This window comes from Spea bombifrons, chromosome 4, assembly GCF_027358695.1.
Source record: "Spea bombifrons isolate aSpeBom1 chromosome 4, aSpeBom1.2.pri, whole genome shotgun sequence".
Classification (NCBI taxonomy): Eukaryota; Metazoa; Chordata; class Amphibia; order Anura; family Pelobatidae; genus Spea; species Spea bombifrons.
Window position 1 is genome coordinate 96,677,914 of NC_071090.1, and position 19,048 is coordinate 96,696,961.

At 39.6% G+C, this 19,048-nt stretch overlaps 1 protein-coding gene across 1 annotated transcript; it reads right to left on the reverse strand.

Annotated features, from left to right (window-relative positions):
• Positions 1-350: 350 nt before the first annotated feature.
• On the reverse strand, positions 351-17,691 carry ARHGAP25 (Rho GTPase activating protein 25). Its single transcript, XM_053463790.1, has 11 exons — positions 17,639-17,691; positions 17,310-17,512; positions 13,399-13,486; positions 11,144-11,266; positions 9,840-10,047; positions 8,089-8,221; positions 6,613-6,686; positions 5,984-6,105; positions 5,476-5,660; positions 4,692-5,215; positions 351-709 (listed from the first exon to the last, which is right to left on the reverse strand). The coding sequence occupies exons 1-11, from the start codon at positions 17,685-17,687 to the stop codon at positions 550-552; spliced, it is 1,869 nt and encodes a 622-aa protein (XP_053319765.1). The 5' UTR covers positions 17,688-17,691; the 3' UTR covers positions 351-549.
• Between the last annotated feature and the right edge of the window lie 1,357 nt (positions 17,692-19,048).

Below are 19,048 nucleotides of genomic sequence, written 5' to 3' on the forward strand. Positions count from 1 at the left end.
TATACCGGTATTATATATTATATTATATATTATATACTTCAGCTCGGCATGCTAATGAGGAAATTGGATTCTCTTGTACAGGTAGATGTGTCACATATTTGCCGTTATTTACATGGCGAGAGAAATCTGAATTTAGGAAGGATTGTGTCACCTAGTCATTAGTCTTGATCAATGGCTTGTAGTATCCTGTAGCTATTACAGAATATGAGATCATATGCAAATGTTTCAAAACTTTGGGGGGGAAAGCCTGTATTCGCATTGCATGGAACCTCTCAGCAGTCTTGATCAATGCAAAACTGCTTATTTTAAGTAGAAATGTGTCTCTTTCCAGCTGGAGAAGTGGTGTTCCAGTCCACTACTTTACCATAATAAATAGTATTCTACCTCCTAAGGTCTCACTTATTCAGTAGCTTTGCTTTACTGGATGGCTGTATACGGTTTATATTATCATAAACCTAACATTCTTATGCTGTATGAAATTGTAGCCATTATACGTTTTCGAGCGGTAATAACAATAGGAAGCGATTGTGGCAGCCATGGGTCGCATTCTTAATCTTTCTCGCTGCCTGACTTTTTTTCTGCATCCTTGCATGACCGTTCAGCATTCTGTAACGCAACTTCTACGGCCATCCTTTTGTTTCTTTCTTTCTCCAGCTCATTGTTTAACTTCACCACTTTTTTCCAAACCTCATAGTTCTCTTTTTGTAGGCTGAAAAGTAATGAACAAGAAATGTGGTAATGTGTATGAGAAGCAGATTAGTGACACCTACTGTTAAAGAAGAATATGAAATAACCAAGAGATGTATTGGTCCTATGTGATTTGTTTAGAACATATTTATCATTAAAGGTAACGTTTAATGCAGTCCATACTTTAATAATTAATTCATATAACATCTACTATTCTGGTCCAGTATTATTATGTGACGTATCATGCAAGGCAGGCAACTTTTAGCATTGTAACACACAATAGGCAACATCAACTTCCACGGACACTGCTGTCAATATATAAGTCTAACACTAAGGTGTTTTTTTTCTGGGGATTTTTTTTCAGTATCAGACATAGAAACATAGAATTCGGTGACAGAAAAGAACCATTTGGGCAATCTAGTCTGCCCATCTTTCCTGATGTAAGGAATCAAACCCCAATTAGTCCTTGGTCCAGTCCCATAGCTTAATGCCTATCCTACGCTTGTTTAAATTCCCTCACTGTATAATCCGCTATCACTTCTGCTTGGAGACTGTTCCATTTATTCAAAGTAGAACTTGGTTACATTATATCTAAGCTTTTGCTATACAAATAAGCTTTCCTCCTGTACTTTATAAAAACTATTTACCTATTTAAATGTTTGTTTTGTATCTTTCGTCTTTCTTCCAATCATATTAAGATCCCTTTTCCTTTTATCCCGCATACCACTTATGATTTTTCAAGACCTCCTCTGAACGCTCTCCAATCTGCCAATATAGTTCTGAAGATGGGGTCTCCAGAACTGTACACAATACTCTAGGTGGGGTCTTACCAGAGATCTGTAAAGTGGCAGAACCACCTCCCTGTTACTAATGCCTATGCAACCTAGTACCCTCTTAGCTTTATCTGATGTTTTATTGCATTGCCTGCTTAACTTTAAGTCATCTGAAAAAAATTACTCCTAAGTCCCTCTCTTCCGTTGTTACTGACAGAACAGAGTTCCCAAATGCTGTATTATGGCTTGGGATTTTTACATGCCAAGCAGGGCCGGCCCTATAATGGGGCAGACTGGGGCAATTGCCCCAGGCGGCACTTTAGAAGGGGCGGCACTTTGCCGCCCCAAGCGCTTTTTTTTGTTTGTTTTTTGAAGCGGAGGAGAGGGGCACCGAGTGGTTTTCGCTTACCCGCTCGCCGCCCCTCTCTCTCTCTCTCCTCTGCGGCGAGTCTCCCTGTTCGGTCCCGGTGCCGGCTTGTAATGCAGAGCGCCGGAAGTGACGTCAATTTCCGGCGCTCAGCATTACAAGCCGGCACCGTGGCAGAGCAGGGAGACTCGCCGCAGGACTGTTTAAAGGTAAGGGGGGGTAGATAATGGCGTCGGCGAAGTTTAAAATGCCCCCCCCCCCGGCGTCGGCGGGGGGGCGGCGTTTTAAACTTCGCCCCAGGCGGCGTTAAGTCTTCGGCCGGCCCTGATGCCAAGTGCATTATTTTACATTTATCAACATTAAACTGCAGCTGACACACTCTCAACCATTCAACTTAATTTACTTAAATCAGTTGACATTTCACTTGTTTCACCTGGAAGGTCTACTCTGTTGCAGACCTTATCATTAAGATCTTCTGTGAAACCCCTTTAACCCCTTAACGACAATCCACGTACATGTACGGGGTTGCCGTGCAACGGGTTAACGACAATGCCCGTACATGTACGGGCTGCCGTTAAATAGCTGCATCGCCGCGATCGCGGCGTTTTCGCCGCGATCGTCGGCTTTGCAGCATCCACGGAAGCCTCCCAAGTGAGGCTGACCGTGGATCCGGGGAGGGCAGCCCTCGGCAGCCCTCCCCGGAAGAAAAATGGCTGCCGCCGCACCGATCATGAAAGATCGCGGCGGCGCCCGGCTAAAACAGCTTAGGAAGCGATCGGAATCGCTTCCTAAGCATAAATGGTGTTACTGACATGCCTCGATATCGAGGCATATCAGCAACACTAGCCCCCGACCCCCGATCGCCTTGTGATTGCTCCGAAGAGCAACCACAAGTGCCATCCTGTGAATGACGTTGCCGTCATTCACAGGATGGCATTAACAATAGATCTGAGTTCAGAGGGTCTATCCAGACCCTCTTGTGAACTCTCGAGCTCCTCCTGCAGGTTGAATGCAGGTACTGCATCCAACCATGCAAGGTCAATGGAGCCCAGCTCACTAATGAGTGATTAGTAAAAAAAAATAAAAAAAAATTTTTAAAAATTTCAAAAAAAAAAATTTAAAAAAATGTTTAAAAAAATAAAAATAATATGGTAACATATAAAAATCCCCACTGTCACCAAAAAAAAAAAAAAAAAAATTAATAAGCAAGTCCTAAAATTCTTTATCTTTACAAAAATTCCAGCATGGAAAGAGTTAAAATATTGGCATTACAAATGCCCATAGGGTGTCTCGTATTAAAAAATGCATGAGTGGATGGGATAAATTGAATTGGCCGGGTTCAAAGGTGTCCCAAATATGGGACATGGGGGCAGTAGGATCAGATGTCTAAATGGCCAAAAAATACACACCTCACAAAGGCGGCCTTTTACCTCCCAAATAACCCAACAAACCCATGCATGTGGGGTATCACTGCGCTCAGGAGATGTTACTGAACACATATTGGGGTGTTGTTTGACACGGACATACACCAGGAGCGATAAATTTATACCTGAAGTACAACGTGTGTGAAAAAAATACAAAAAAATGTACTACCATAAAGTTTCACAAAGGCTGGTGGTAAAATTAGTGCATGGAAAGGGTTAAATTACCAGCATGTGAAATACCTTGGGGTGTCTAGTTTTTAAAAATATATGACTTGATGGGGTAAATTGCATTGGCCGGCTTCAAAGTTACCCGAAATGGCACATGGGGGGAAGAATTACCAGATTTGGAAAAAAAGGTTTTGAAATAGCAAAACGCTACCTGTACTTATTGCCCCATAACGTGCAGAAAAAAGCAAAAAAACATAAAAACATTGGGTATTTCTAAACTCAGGACAAATAGTAGAATCTATTTAGCAGGTTTTTTCATTCGTTTTTGCAGATGAGTAAAAGTTTTATGTTTAAAAAGTGAGAAAAAGTAATTTTTTAACAAAAAATCCCCATATTTTATCATTTTTTTTATAGTAAATTAGATGATATGATAAAATTAATGGTATCTAAAGAAAGCCCTGTTTGTCCTGAAAAAAACAATATATAATATGTGTGGGAGCATGAAATGAGAAAGAAGAAAATCACAGCTAAACAGGAACACCGAAAAATGTTAAAATAGCCATTGTCCCACAATATACTACGAGTAATAACCCCTATTGTCCTTAAGGGGTTAAAAATATTAAAAGGTAGGGGTCCCAATGCTGATCCCTGAGGTTCCCCACTAGTAACAAGTCCTTCCTCTGAATATCTACCATTAACCACAACCTTCTGCTTCTTGTTACTCAACCATTGCATTATCCATTCAGCGACAGAGTCAGTAATAGTCAGAAACAGAGTCAGCAACAGATAATACACAAGAAGCATACAAACAGATCATAAGGAAACAGGCTGTAGTGCTCCAGCACTGAATGCTGAGAGTAGCAAGAAAATATACAAAGTGAGTGGTTGGTAATAGAGCACAGGTGAAATGACAGGTGTGCCTAGAGAGCTGGAGATCACGTAGGTAGTGGCTGTGTAGCTAGATAGAGTCTGCATTACAGAAATACCCATCTACAACACAAAGCTACAGCGGCTAGAGAAGGTAAGGGCAACAGATGCACCGATTACCCAGATTCAAGCCCCTGTGTCATGACAATATCTGGTTTTAGGCTTGGGGAAATAATACTTAAAGAAACACCCTCTAAAAGCTTTGCAGGGGGAACTCATAATATTTAAGAATATAGACCTAATTGCAACAATGTTTGTGAGTTACAATTATTGACTTTTTTATAAATATTTATATAAAGGGGATTAGTAGTATCAATATTTCCACAGCGTCTGTATTTTAGGTACCTTTGTATTTGGTCATTAAGTTGTTCCCTTTGAACATGTATTTCTCTCTGCAAAATGACGCAGTTGCTGCACCCTTCAGTGATGTCCATGCGGTGCTTTGGTGAGTTTGGGCTTTGCTGGCCGGGTTGCTCTCCTACTGGGATTGCAAAAACGTTTGCTGGACTGGACCTTGAACTATTCTCAATGTCACTTTGAAGACAAGGGACATTATCATAGGTCGATTTCCGATGACACTTGAAATCCTCTGACAGAGTCCTTTTGTGTCGAAGAGAAGACACTGCCGTGAAAGCTTGGCGGCTATAAGCGGATGATGTGCAGTACTCTCCTCTGTCAACTTGCCCTGTATGATTGTCGACTTTGTTGCTTCCTTTCTTGCCTGATACAAAAAAGTTTGCATTGGGTAAAGTCTGAGTTCGCTTTCTTGGAACTGCTTTCATTGATCCTGGTCTATCCCTTGAAAATAATTCTTCCTCCTGGAGCACATTGTCTGAGATAGATATACCACGAAAGTCACCCTCAACTGTCTAAAAAGAGAAGCATCTCATGATATGCAATAGTATTAAGTTTCTGACAAGTAATATATCAAGATGATAAAACTGTTATTAACTATGGAACCCTGCCTTATTTTGTAACACAGATAAAAGACTTACTGTAGTTTATTGAGGAGATAAACACTGTAAACACTACACATGTTAATTTAATTTGCAAACCAGTAAATACAGTGCACAGCAATTTATTTTAGTGTATATGAGCATGTATCTAAGTGGGAATGAGATAATCTCACCGTATCTTCTCCAGATAACAGATTCTCCTCTGCTGTATCCCATCCTACAGAACTCCGTGGAAGCTGCATTTTTTTATGGTCGCTCTTCTTGCGGGTGGGTTCCACTGGAAGGTCATTGTCTTTAGGAAAGAACTCCTCATGCTGGCTGATCATCACTGTCATAAGCTTCTGGATCTGAGGAGCGCCTGCAGGAGGAAATGTTTGATTTGTATTTGAGTTAGAACATTAAAGCATTACGAAAACCTATGAACTATATACATATATTTTTATATCACTGTGGAAATCCTTTCTTAGAATATTCATTTTCATTTTCTTGTCATGGATCTTGTGCTTTTGACATTTTGGTTCAGAGAAAAAATACAAATAACTATTACTTAGCTTGTGTTCCCTTTTAATGGATGCCATGATGGAGGGGTTTATGGACTGCTTACTACACTTACAAAGGCCCTCAGCAAGTAACACAAATATTATATCAGCAGGTCCACTAAAGAAAACAGTGTTGTTTTACTTCTCATAAGGGCCACTGGCTCCTCAATCTTCGGCCTTAGAAGATTGACTCCTATTACCATGGCCAGGTTATCCACGCTCATCTTGTTAATGCTGGAATGCTTTTGTACCTCAAACAAAAATCTGCAAAGAAACAAGAAGAACACACATAATGAAGACTCAGGACCATCAAGTGAGGGATTTTCAGAACATAAAAGCTTGTGGACATGGGGTCCTTTGTATAGGTGGGAGTAATAAAGCTGGCCAGCTGTTCTGCTTTTGCAGGCAGTGGGGATCGTGGCTCGATTAGGAAGTTCAGAGGATTCAACGTCATATCCTATCACTCTGTTCTACTACATTACAAGGTGGTAAAGTAGGTGGCTGGTCTTGTCCCTGCCTCCATCACACACACACCACCTCTAACCAACGCAGGACACCATTGCTGTGGTTTATTCAAGATCTCCTGGACATTAGTATTGGACTAACCAACCCACACAGGAGGCCATACCCCAAGCATAAAATACCAGCAATCTTCAATGTTGGAAGGTAGGATAATTAAATGTCTTATAGTCTCATAGCATGTAATAAAATTGCATAAACAATTAACACACACTCTTTAGAAGGCTGTAGAAGCTTGGGAAATGAGGATACCTGCATATAAAGCACAGAAGGTTGTAATTTTCTTTAGGAAGGAGCAAAATATGCTTCTTTAGTTCTTCTTGACCCTACAAAAATGAGACCCATACAACATATGACATATAATAAAGATATTTTTTGTCTTTTATAATCCTCTTACATAAACCTAAAACACAGATGGTTATTTTCTCAGCTAATCATTGCTTCCGAAGTCTGTTTGGTTGAGAAGGTTAGTGCAAACAGAAAGAACCAATGTTCCACGTGAAATAATAAATTCAAAGAAATCAATACTTCCCCACACTAAAAGCAGCTTCCATAAACACTCTTCCTCAGTGTGTATTCAAAAGTCACTTTAGATACTTTAAGATACTGCACCATTGTTGGTTCTCCTTGGTTTTCCAGCTTTTACATTCAAGCACATCCTGAGTCCGTTTCTTTTTGATGAGCTTCATATTTCCAGCCCGTTTGTGAGTGGATCTTACACTTTTTCATATTAACATTTGGTTTACATATTACACTATTATTATTATTTTTTTCCCCCATGTATATGCGCTCCATTGTTCGCTGTTGGTTGAGAAGGTTGACTGCTAAGTACAGGACACTGAATACAATATTCAGACCACCTCAGGGGAAACTAGGGTTTTTACCCCAGGTCTAAGTTTCACTGCAATCCAACAATTTCTAAATAAATGGGCAAATGTAAGATTCTATTGAGGCTCACTTGATCTGGAGCAATGCCTTTCTACATAAATGCTTTTCTTATAACTTATATAAGCTATGACATGAACAATACTCAACTCAACTCTGTTAAATACCTGTGTATGGCCTGATAGGATAAACATGAAATCATTGGCTCTTAAATGTTTAATATATTGAAGGGTTGCAGTAAACTCATTTATACATTTATCTAAAAGAAGCACTATGCAATATATGTATAAATATATAAGGGGGCAGTACAGAAATCACTCCCAGGACCTATTTATACCCAGGACTGTATCTATAACAAGGGGACATCCTCTACGGCTGGAGGAAAGAAGGTTTCTACACCAGCACAGACGGGGGTTCTTTACAGTAAGAGCGGTGAGACTATGGAACTCTCTGCCAGAGGAAGTGGTAATGGTAAACTCAATAAAAGAGTTTAAAAGGAGCCTGGACGTCTTTCTTGAAAGCAATAATATCACAAGTTATGGATAGTAGATTAATAGGGACAGAACGTTGATCCAGGGATTTATTCTGATTGCCATATTTGGAGTCGGGAAGGAATTTTCCCCCTGGTATGGGGCAATTGGCATCTGCTTCATAAGGGTTTTTTGCCTTCCTCTGGATCAACACGGTAGGGACACAATATGTATATAGGTTGAACTTGATGGACTTTGGTCTTTTTTCAACCTTATGAACTATGTTACTATGTTACTATGTTACACTTAATGAACCCGCTCTGAGCTGATCATTGGAGTCCACCTTACAATCAAAAATGTAACTTATATTTACTTGATCCTTATCATTGTTGATCTTTTCTTCACAGGAAAGGAAGTCATCATATTGTGACCATGGTACGACAGGTTCTGGTAACTCCCGTAGGTAAAGTTTAAATAAAGATGCCACTGTATGGACATCTGTATCTCTGCAAGAGAAGACCAGCATTAATAATTAGACCTCATACTTCTACTGTACAGTACAATATCCCAACCCCCGGTAAAATCGGGACTTCACAAATTAGTCTTTAGGTAAGCATTTTTCAAGTTTGGGCTTCTAGCCATAACTAGGAACACTGGAATTTTGGAACCCTACAGACAGTTTTCTTCTTCCCTTCTGATGATGTAACCATGTAGAAAGAAGAAGAAGACCTGATAAAAGTCCTTATAACTTGATTCCAACATTTTAATAAAGTAACACAGCTCTAGCAGAAACTACTCAGGAGCTTGTCGGAATTAACATACCATAGTAGAATGAACAATTTACAAAACAGAGCACCTCCTGAAGTCCACTTTGGCCAACGTAGATGACATTGTCAAGGTGCATATACATTCATCTTATTTTATAGTCACGATATTTTTTCATTTTAACTCAACAAACATTAATAAGTCCAGTAATTTATAAACATAAAGTCAAGTTTGTTATTTTAATTTAATTCTATATCCTTCAAAATTCTGGAACTGAAATCCAATGAGCTTCTCTCACTAATAAAAAAACTATTTTCCTACTATTGCTTCTTATTACAGAAAATCTTTACAGCTACCTCAACCTGCATTGCAAATCCTAGCAATGTTCTGCTGATTACTGGCACATAGAGTCTTTAACTTTCACTTCCCTTTTTAGGTTATTTTTGTTGTATATTATGTACTTTAATTTCCTTATGTATTCTGTTCAGACAGTTCAGATGTGTGTGTTGCATGTAATGTTTAGTTATGTACTGTTAATTTACTACTATTTACTACTTAAAGGCACTGCGTGCTGTTAATGTAATTGTTTAGTTCATTTATTAAAGCTTTTAATGGAACATCTAACTTTGTTCCCTCTTTTACCGTCTCACTGCAAACTGTTTTTCTCTATGCTTTTGGATCTGGTTTAGAGTCCACTGTTACTTTTAATTGATATTACGACACTTTTAAGATTTAGACTGAAGAGTTTTGTTCATTTTTGTCTTTAACATTTGAATCCTGTTTGAGTTTGGTATATAAACCCACCATGCCTTTATCTAACTGTGCCACATCCGAGAGAATGCCATAGTTCACACTATTTTCCGTTTAAAGGGGCAGTTAAGCATTTTTTTAATTCTATCGCAGGGTTATGACACAAAGTGTCTTTGAACAACTCACTGCACCCCCTCCAAAAAGAACCGGCAACGTAGTCTACTATCTAGTAGTGTTTATTAAAACAGATCATGTAGGCAACTAGGGCTTTATGAGAGAGTTAACATATTGGCCATGAGCCCAAAGCTACCTCATCTATGAAAAAAATCTCAAAATAATGAAAGAGCTAAACATATTGTCAGTAATTATGAGAGTTTCACTTGTAGCAAAGTCAACAGTAGACTATGTGCTGCCACATAATTCTGCGTATGGTAAGGAAACGTTCCAAAACTGGTAGGAAAAGGATATGCTGGGTAGAAGTAACTAAGCTGGTACTAAATGGTGTAATTGTCTATATGTGGCATTGTTAATTAGAACTTTTCTGAAAATATGCTGCAATAATCAACACATTGAGAGTCAGAGGAATTACTGTAAGGTATCGATACTTACTTGCTAAAAGATGGCCTCTCTCCAGCATCAAAAGCCTCTTTCAACTGCTTAACTAGATTGTCCTGCCCGGGGAGGCGGAATATACCTTCCTCATTGAGTCCTTTCTCACAGATAAAGTCTGCACATTTCTCCATTAATATAGGAACTGTATGCCTTCCATATTTCTTCTCATAGGCAATGGTATCCACCAGACGCTGTCCAAACACAACTGCAAAGAGAAAACGGAGGGCCTCCCAGTCATTCACTAATTGAGCGTTTTATTAGTATAAGAATGGCATTTGGAGGAATCTATTAATAAGTGTTAGATTTTCATCATGCAGCTTGGCACACATCTTAATCTTTAATTATTGTTCTCCACTTCTTTTGTATATATATATACCGTATATATATATATATATATATATATATATATACATACATACAATATGCATATTTAAAAAAGTATTTTTTCCTAACTTTAAATTTAACAATCCCTTTGATTGTAAGAGAGATGATAAAACGAATCTCTCCCCATGATAATTCAGCTTACTCCTCTGCATTCTATACTAGTGAGAACAAGTCAAGTATCATGAACATTCAATAGATTTATTGTAAAATGACACCTACTATTATTGAATTCCTTACTATTTATGAAATACAGTTAACTAGTACCTGCACTGCCTGATATCTAACCTACGTATGGAGTACTGTGTTAGCCATTGAGAGAATATGAGAATATCTATATCCCTTTAGCTTATTAACCAAAATTTGACATATTTACTCAGAATTTCTATTAAGAAATGTCTACCTCTTCTCTTCAGCATGGCATGTTTCCTCCTGAGAGCCAGGCAAACAAGTCTCATCTTCAGTGCTGGCATGCAAGTGGGACCCCAGTCTGACTTCTCCAAATTCTTAGACATTTCCTAAGCACCCGAAGCACTGTGAGTTCTTGCCTTTTCCGAAGCAGCTCTGACTCGTTGGGAGAATTTACTTTGGCCTCCAAACTCACTTTGCTTTTTGAGGCCTGCCCATACCTGCCTGTCATATTAAAAGGCTTTCTTTGTTTTATCATAATGGATTTAAACCAGTATTTCTTCTACCCCCCCCACCAACCTTGTGAAACCTAATTTTTAAAGGATAATTGGTAACCCTTTCATGTGATGGATAAAAACATAGTCTATGTAAATCAAAATGAAATAGTGAGATTTCCAGAAAAGTGTATGCTCATCTGAAGTCAAGAATGGCACTTATACCCCCCCTCCCCCAAAAAAAAGATACCCCTTGCCCCAAAAATGAGAATGTTACTCTGAATGCTGCTGTGTTACCTCCAGATATGGTTCCTGCTGCCCTGCTGATCGCTTTCACCCACTCCTCCATCTCTGCTTGGGAGCTTGCCATCAGGACGTAAGGGTCTGGAATCGGTTTGTTCAATTGATCAATTGATGATCCTAACAACCCGGTATCAAAATAAGCAAGATTAGATGAAACCATTATAGTGACCTGTGAAACATGAACAACATCCAGTTCTGAAACGCATCCTTATCTTTCTCAAATGAAACAAATTGAAAATATCAACAGAAACAATACCGGTGGCTATGAAGGTGCTGGGAGACTATTAGTGGTAGGATGGCATGAGGATGATAGTAGGGGATAAAGGGGGCATACAAATAATGGATGGAATACTAGTAGTAATGGGCATGAAGATGATTGGTGATAAGAAATACTACTTAATAATGAATTGTTCTTTTAATTTACCTTGAATATTTCTTTGGGGGCAATATGATGATGTTGTGTTATTTGATGAAGGTGAGGGGGGGAAAGGCTGAGGAAAGTGGTTGGGGATTTATTATGGGGGTCCTAAACAAAAATTTTTGGTGCCACAAAATATGTGCCATGTGCATAACAATACCATGAAATATTGGGGCTGGTATTTAATTATTCCCTGGGTACTTTTTATTAAAAAAAAAACAGGAGTTAGCAGGTGAAATTCAGATAATTGAGCCCACTACTCATTCAGCCATGCTGAAACTGGGGATATGATTTGCTAACTCCTTAGTTGCTGTAAAATACAATAAATACCTGAAAATATATAACTGATCTTTTAATAATACTGGGTTACAAATATAGGGTAGCAAAGAATTAAGTGAACTCCCCTTCTATCCCTTGAATTGCCAAGTTGGGCCATCTGACAGCATAGCATTTGTCTTTCACTGAACTATACAGATTTCAGACAAGTACTAATACCCTATTTAGAATTTTAAAAAAATGTGCAAGAGTCTTACAGTGGCATGTACAGCTTGCCTTGACAAATCAGATTTTGCTTAGCTGCTTTGCCAACAATTTGCCTTTTTAATACCGTACTTTCATTTCCTCAGCCTAAAGACAGTTAATAATAAAAACCTGGAGGGCTTGTGGTTTGGGATGCAAGAATTCACGGGGTGAATAAAAGGCCAGCTCGGAGTTATCTTCATTTGTACCAATACAACCTGCCAAATGATCCACCAATACATATATACTATATATATATACTACGGCATGACACACAGCCTGAAAATATGGTTTGAGATCACTAACAATGGTGGCATTGTTAGCTTGATGATTACAGTACAGTATAGTTCATATATTTAGCATGGTGTTGGGAGTTATTGTGTTGGGTCATTTTCAAATATTTATTATTGTGACTTTTTTCTATGAATAACTACAAAGGAGAATAATACATTTTCACATGGTGAAACAGGATAATGCCATTAATGTGGAACAGACACAGCAAATAATTATTCTCTTAATTAGCCCATAAATTTGGGATACAATCCTGCTAATTCTTGACAAATAATGCTCTGTATTCCTGTGTATGTTCATTTAATTAATATTACTTTCTAGATTTTTGGATTATTAAAGGGAATGCTAGCACTTTTGTTTGGACCAGAGTAGTGTATCCTATAGGCATCTAGCTGTTTTTTGGGACTATTACTCCTATTAAGGTACAGCCGCACCCTTTGGTGTTTTTGGCCAAGGTCAACTAGGCCTAGGGGATTGCAGCTTCTAGACCTTTTGAGTAGGGGCTAATGACCCTATTAGGCCCTTCTAGTGTACCACAGCTCTTAATGTTCCAATTAGATCTCCCCATATGGCCCCACCATAAGGTAACAATGTTGCTCAACTAGGGCGCTGAGTTGATATGGTGCCCACTATCAGGTTGTCTCCTGCGTTAAAAGCAAGTAGATGTGTAGACCTTATAGGAGGCCTCTATTCTCTAGAAAGCTGTCTGTGTAGGAGGAGAGTTTCAGCAGAGAAGCAATATTAAGGTTGGCCTTCAGTTCTTCCGCCAATATGGACAACAGTGACTGGATGTGCCAATGAGTTATAAAATGTACAAGAAGGCACTGAGATCAGAAGGAAATATTTTGCAAACCAATTCTGTCCAGATCAATACAAACCATAGGGTCAGACAGATTAAATACATCATTCAGTAACATCTGCAAGTACCTAGGGTTGCCCCAAGCAGCATTACAATTATTTAATTATTTAAAGTCTCTTGTAGTTCAAATCTGTTAAAATAGACTATGACCCGGTTTCTTACCTGGAGTAATCTCAAAAATATATTTCCCAGCATCGTCGGGACTGCATGAAACCTCGCTGACTCTGCTCATGGGTAAGAACAAGCAGCCCTAGAATGGGCAAAATGGGGGGAAATTAAAATATGTTATTCAGGGTGAAGATTGGTTACAAAACAGTTCAATGCAAAGGTATGTATGCTATTTATTGCCAAATTGGGTTAATGGTGTATGAAAATGTAATATGTTTTTAAAGAGTCCATAGCAGTTTTGTTTTTTTCTCAAGAACATTTTATTGATTTCGGACACATATTAAAGCAGTAAAATTGTTCTCATTTCCCTAATTACACGGATACAGCTGACTCAACTTACAGGCGTTTCAGAAATCAGAGCAATTTTTAAGAGAATAGAGAGAAAATGTGCATCTCACTTCAATGGTCTATCTACCGAAACATAGAAGCATAGAACGTGGCAGCAGATAAGAACCATTCGGCCCATCCAGCCTGCCCAACCTCTGAGTACTTTCCTTAATCCTTGGCTTTATCTTTTATGGAGCTTAGCCCTATGCCTATCCCATGCTTGCCTAAATGCCTTCACTGAATTTACATCTACTGCTTATGCTGGAAAGCTTTTCCATGCATCCACTGTGATATTTCCGGATGTTACGTTAAAACTTTGCCCCTCTAGTTTAAGACTATATCCTCTTGTTGTGGTAATATTTTTTTAAATAAACTCCTTTACCATGTTGACTCCTCTTAAGTATTTAAATGTTTCTATCATATCCCCCCTATGACATTTTTCTTCCCAGCTATATATGTTAAGATCCTTTAACCTGTCCTGGTAAGTTTTATCCTGCAATCCATGAACCAGTTTAGAACTGTGTACAATACTCCAAGTGATGTCTCACCAGTGATCTGAACGACCACATGAGGTCTTTCTACTGCTAATACCTCTCGCTATACAACCAAGCATTCTGCTCTCATTACCTGCTGCTCTACTGCATTGTCTACCTACCTTTAAATCCTCAGAAATAATTACCCCTAAATCCCTTTCCTCGCATGTTGAGGTTAGGACAGTATCAAATATTCTATACTCTGCCCTTGGGTTTTTATGCCCCAGGTGCATTACTTTGCATTTATCCACATTAAATGCCAGTTGCCACAGCTCTGACCATTTTTCCAGTTTACCGAAATCATTTGCCATTTGGCTTCTCCCTCCAGGAACATCAACCCTGTTGCAAATTTTTGTGTCGTTAGCAAAAAAATGACATACCTTTCCATCAAGGCCATCTGCAATATCACTAATAAAAATATTAAAGAGAATGGGTCCAAGTACAGATCCCTGAGGTATCCCACTGGTAACCCTTTGTTGTCTGTCACTCAGCCACTGCCTGAGCCATTCAAAAATATTGGGATCTAAACTCAGAGATTGCAGTTTATTGATAATTCTTCTGTGTGGGACAGAGTCAAAAACCTTACTGATATAGATATGCAATGTCTACTGCACCACCATCATCAACGAAATAATGCTATTTCTCCTGGACTCCATTTAAATGGCCCCAGTCTGATAGTGACTCCTCTACACATAGTCTCATTTTGTGTGGTGTGTGGTGTGACTGTTCGTATATTAAAACACACAGACTGATGATCACTAGATCCCAAACTTTCACCTACAGTAATATCCGTTAACAAATCTCCGTTAACAAATATCCGTTAACAAAATTTGTGAACACTATATCTAATATGGCCCAAAACTGGTTGGGTAATGGGTAATGTGACCCAAACTGACTCTATGTTCTCCTCACCAATTTGTGTTAAATTAGATTTTATGTTATTTTTCACATATAGGACCACCCTTCCCCCTTTCTTGCCCCTTCTCTCTTTTCTATATAAAGAGTACCCCGGTATTGATGTGTCCCAGTCATTTTTCTCGTTATACCATGTCTCAGTAACGGCCACTAAATCAACCTTGTCAGTTGCCACAACTGTTAGAAGTTCGTGAATCTTATTCCCTAAACTGCGAGCATTTGTAGAAATGACCTTTAGCTTGTAATTTTAAACACGCTGCAAGCGCTTTCTGTCCTTGTTTTGGCAGGCAAAATATATGCTTCTCCCTATTTTCTGTACAAACCAAGCCCCCAGATCCACCCACCTGGTTACTAAGTAAATTGCCTTCCCTTTTTATACTGTCTAACCCAGTATTTATCCCCCCCATTCCTAGTTAAACATCTCCTCCAACCATCTAGCCTTTCTCTCCCCAAGCACATTGGACCCTCTTGCATTTAGGTGCAATCCATGGTGACTATAGAGATCGTACCCCAAAGCAAAATCAGCCCAGTGCTTCAAAACCCAAGACTTAAGCTATGCATTAAGCTGCCTTTCTGGTGTATCTCAGAGAATACTACCTCGGAGGTCCTTTTTTATCTTCCTCCCTAAATCGCTAAAATTACCTTTTATGACATGTCGTTGGTGCAGATGTGCACCAAGACAGCTGGATCCTCGCCAGCCCCTCCCAATAATCTATCCACTCTATCTGCAACATGCCGAATCTGGGCACCCGGGAGACAGCAAACCATTCGATCAGAGCCACAGATTACTCTGTCTGTTCTCTTAATAATAGAATCCCCGACCACCACAACCTGCCTGGGCTTCCTTTCCTTCTGGATCCCCTCTATGCTGGATGAGCTGCTTTCCTGGCTGATAGGGAGAAAAAATGTCCAGCAATCCCACATCTGGGTCTGCCTCCCCAACATGTTCACTTAGATGGGCAAATTTATTGGGATGGAGAAACACAGGACTGGCTTCCCTTTTCCTCTTCTCTCCCCCACTACAACCACATCTAACCGTCACCCAGTTATGTGCCTGGTGCCCCTCTGACTGATCTCCTCCCTCGTTGCCAGGGGCCACATCTAAACTCAGCTCAGTGAGCAAGAGATTCCTCTCAAGATTGTTAATCTCTCTCAATGTTTTAATATGCCTCTTCTTCAGAGCTCAAATCTGAGCTTCCAGAGAGGCCACTTGCTCACACTTGCCACAGTGATATGGACCCAGGAATTGCTGATCCAAGCATGCATACATCTGGCATGATGTTCACTAAGTGAGATCTCCAGGCTTGCTCATACCTTATGGAGAAATGTGTGTCCTTAGAAAATTGAAAAAAAATATTTCTGGCTTACCTTGGTTTCTCTCACAACAAGAATGCAAGTTACATAAACAAACGATAGAGGCAATTGCTCCCTGGGCTGCTATTACCTGGGAGATACCTGTTGATAGCATTTAATTACCATAGTATAGCCAATGCTTACACTCAAGACAGGTTTCTGTGAGTCTAGCTCTGATGCTAATTTAAAAGGGACAGCAATACACTCATTTCCAAATACAGTTCTCCCCAGATCCTATGTATTTCTTCTGTGCATTTATTAATGGAATACTGCTGGAAGCGGCAATTAAAGATTATTTTCATGATCTCTGTTTTCTTTTTCCTAATCACCTAATCCTGTATATCACATTTGACTACACTCTTGTGTTTTTATTACTTTCCATCTTGGTGAGCTAATGTTGGGTTGCGTAACTATAATGTGTAAGCTGTGAGTTACTATAGTACCTACACTCCGAGCAATAAGGTACCTCTCTTATACATAGGCAATCTCTGCTGCACAATGCAAGCACCCAACTCCTCATATAGTGAGGTACAAATTTGTAAAAAAAACAAAAACAAATCTGCTATTACCATCAAAACGCACAGCGTCATACTCATAATAATGTGACGAAGAATCCCACCAACTACATCACTCAGCATTTTGCATAGGAATTGCTGTTTATTAATAATGGTTATAAAAATGGCTAATATTTACCCATATCATTGTTCATTGATTAGACATTGTTCTTATGTGTAAATGATGACTTGCCTCAAGGGCTGAATGTGCCTTTTGCATTACCTGCTGCTTGCTGTCATCCTCATCCTTGTAGTAACACAGATGCTGTCCATGAAGCTTAAAGAATTTTTGCTGCCAGTTCTTGACAAACGTTTTCTGTTGTTTTTTCAGCCAGCCACTTTTGACCGGCTTCTCCAAGGGATTCTGAATATGCATTCGATTAGATGATGAGAACTGGTCACTGGTCATCATGCTGACTGATCTGACTGTAGAATGCAAACAAAAGGAAAGTCAATGATCCGGGTGAGAAAAAAAGCAATTGCACATAATCAAAATAAAATGAATAAAAAAGGGCATTATTGAAAATATATTGATTCGAATCACCCTCTTACAGTGTACGGCAGGGTTTTGTCTATAACAAGGGTCAGAGAAGGCGTTCATATGACTTCTGTCTGTCATATCATTAAGGAAGTAGCTGCCAACTGGTTTCAAAATATACTTCCTCTAGGGCGTAGGAGTGTTTCTCACTGAGCTGAAGGAGAGATAAAAATAAGAGCAGTTTTAAATAAAATAGCATCTGCCTTTTTACCCGTTATCTGGTCTTTTGTTTTCAAAGGCACTTTTAAAAAGGTTGATGGCCCAAGTGTTTACAATACATATTTTACAAGTAGTAGACGAGCGTGGGACTTTGAAGGTTTAGTTTTTATCCAGTCATCTGTTTATTATCTTAAATATGAACTGGGTAAAACTAGATAGATGAACTGCCATAATGGTTTCATCACCATGACAACCAGTGAAATGCTTTTGCTCATTGTTCCAATCGTGAGACTTTGCACCAGAATTTCTCTTGGTAACTGTGGATCTTGATCTTCAGATGGTAACATCTATGGGAAACCTTTTATAAGCCTACTAAAATCAGAGCCGAGGAGAGAGAGGAGAGAGAGGGGCGCCGAGTGGTTTTCGCTTACCCGCTCGGCACCCCTCTCTCTCCTCTGCAAGCCCTCTAGCTCGGTCTCGGTGCCGGCTTGTAATTCTGAGCACCGGAAGTGACGTCAGTTTCCGGCGCTCAGCATTACAAGCCGGCACCGTGGCAGGGCAGGGAGACTTGCCACAGGACTGTTTAAAGGTTAGTACAAAGGGGGGGTAGATAATGGCATCGGCGAAGTTTAAAATGCCGCCCCCCCCGGGGCGCCATTTTATACTTCGCCCCAGGCGGCATTAAGTCTTGGGCCGGCCCTGGCAGCCTGAATGATGTAACTGTTTCATTGCTTACAAATTTTCACATAAAATAGGTCAATCCATATATTCTTCAACTATATCCTAATATTCAGTAATTATTGCTCTGACACCTTTCTATCAGAACCAGCATTAACCCTTTAAAGCAATTTGAGCTGCAGTAACTGGTCTGTTGGATTTGACCACAAGAGTCAGCCTTCACCCTCCATCTGCATCAATGAGCCTTGGCTGCCCATGACCCTGACGCCGGCTCACCGCTTTTCCTACATTGAACCACTTTTGATAGGTACTGAGCACTGCAGGCTGGGAGCACACCAGGAGAGCTGCAGTTTTGGAGATGCTTAGACCCGTCTAGCCATCACAAGTTGGCCCTTGTCAAGATCGCTCAGATCCTTACACTTGCCCATTTTTACTGCTTCTAACACATCACCTTTGAGGACACTTGCTGCCTAATATATCCTACCCACTGATCATCATTTTGTGGCTGATGTGTGTATGTTAGTATATGTGTGCATGTACGTTGGTGTATGTGTGTAAGTATGTACCTATGGGTGTAAGTACGTTAC

What these genes read in the sequence shown, in the direction of transcription:
- ARHGAP25 (XM_053463790.1), bottom strand. Translation starts at nt 17,687, where the DNA reads ATGAACGCCTTCTCTGACCCTTGTTATAGACAAAACCCTGCCGTACAC. An exon ending in AGGATGACAGCAAGCAGCAG is followed by an intron (nt 13,487 to 17,309) that starts GTAATGCAAAAG and finishes TGCCCATTCTAG; the next exon opens with GGCTGCTTGTTCTTACCCAT. An exon ending in CTTCTGTGCTTTATATGCAG is followed by an intron (nt 6,106 to 6,612) that starts GTATCCTCATTT and finishes GTTTCTTTGCAG; the next exon opens with ATTTTTGTTTGAGGTACAAA.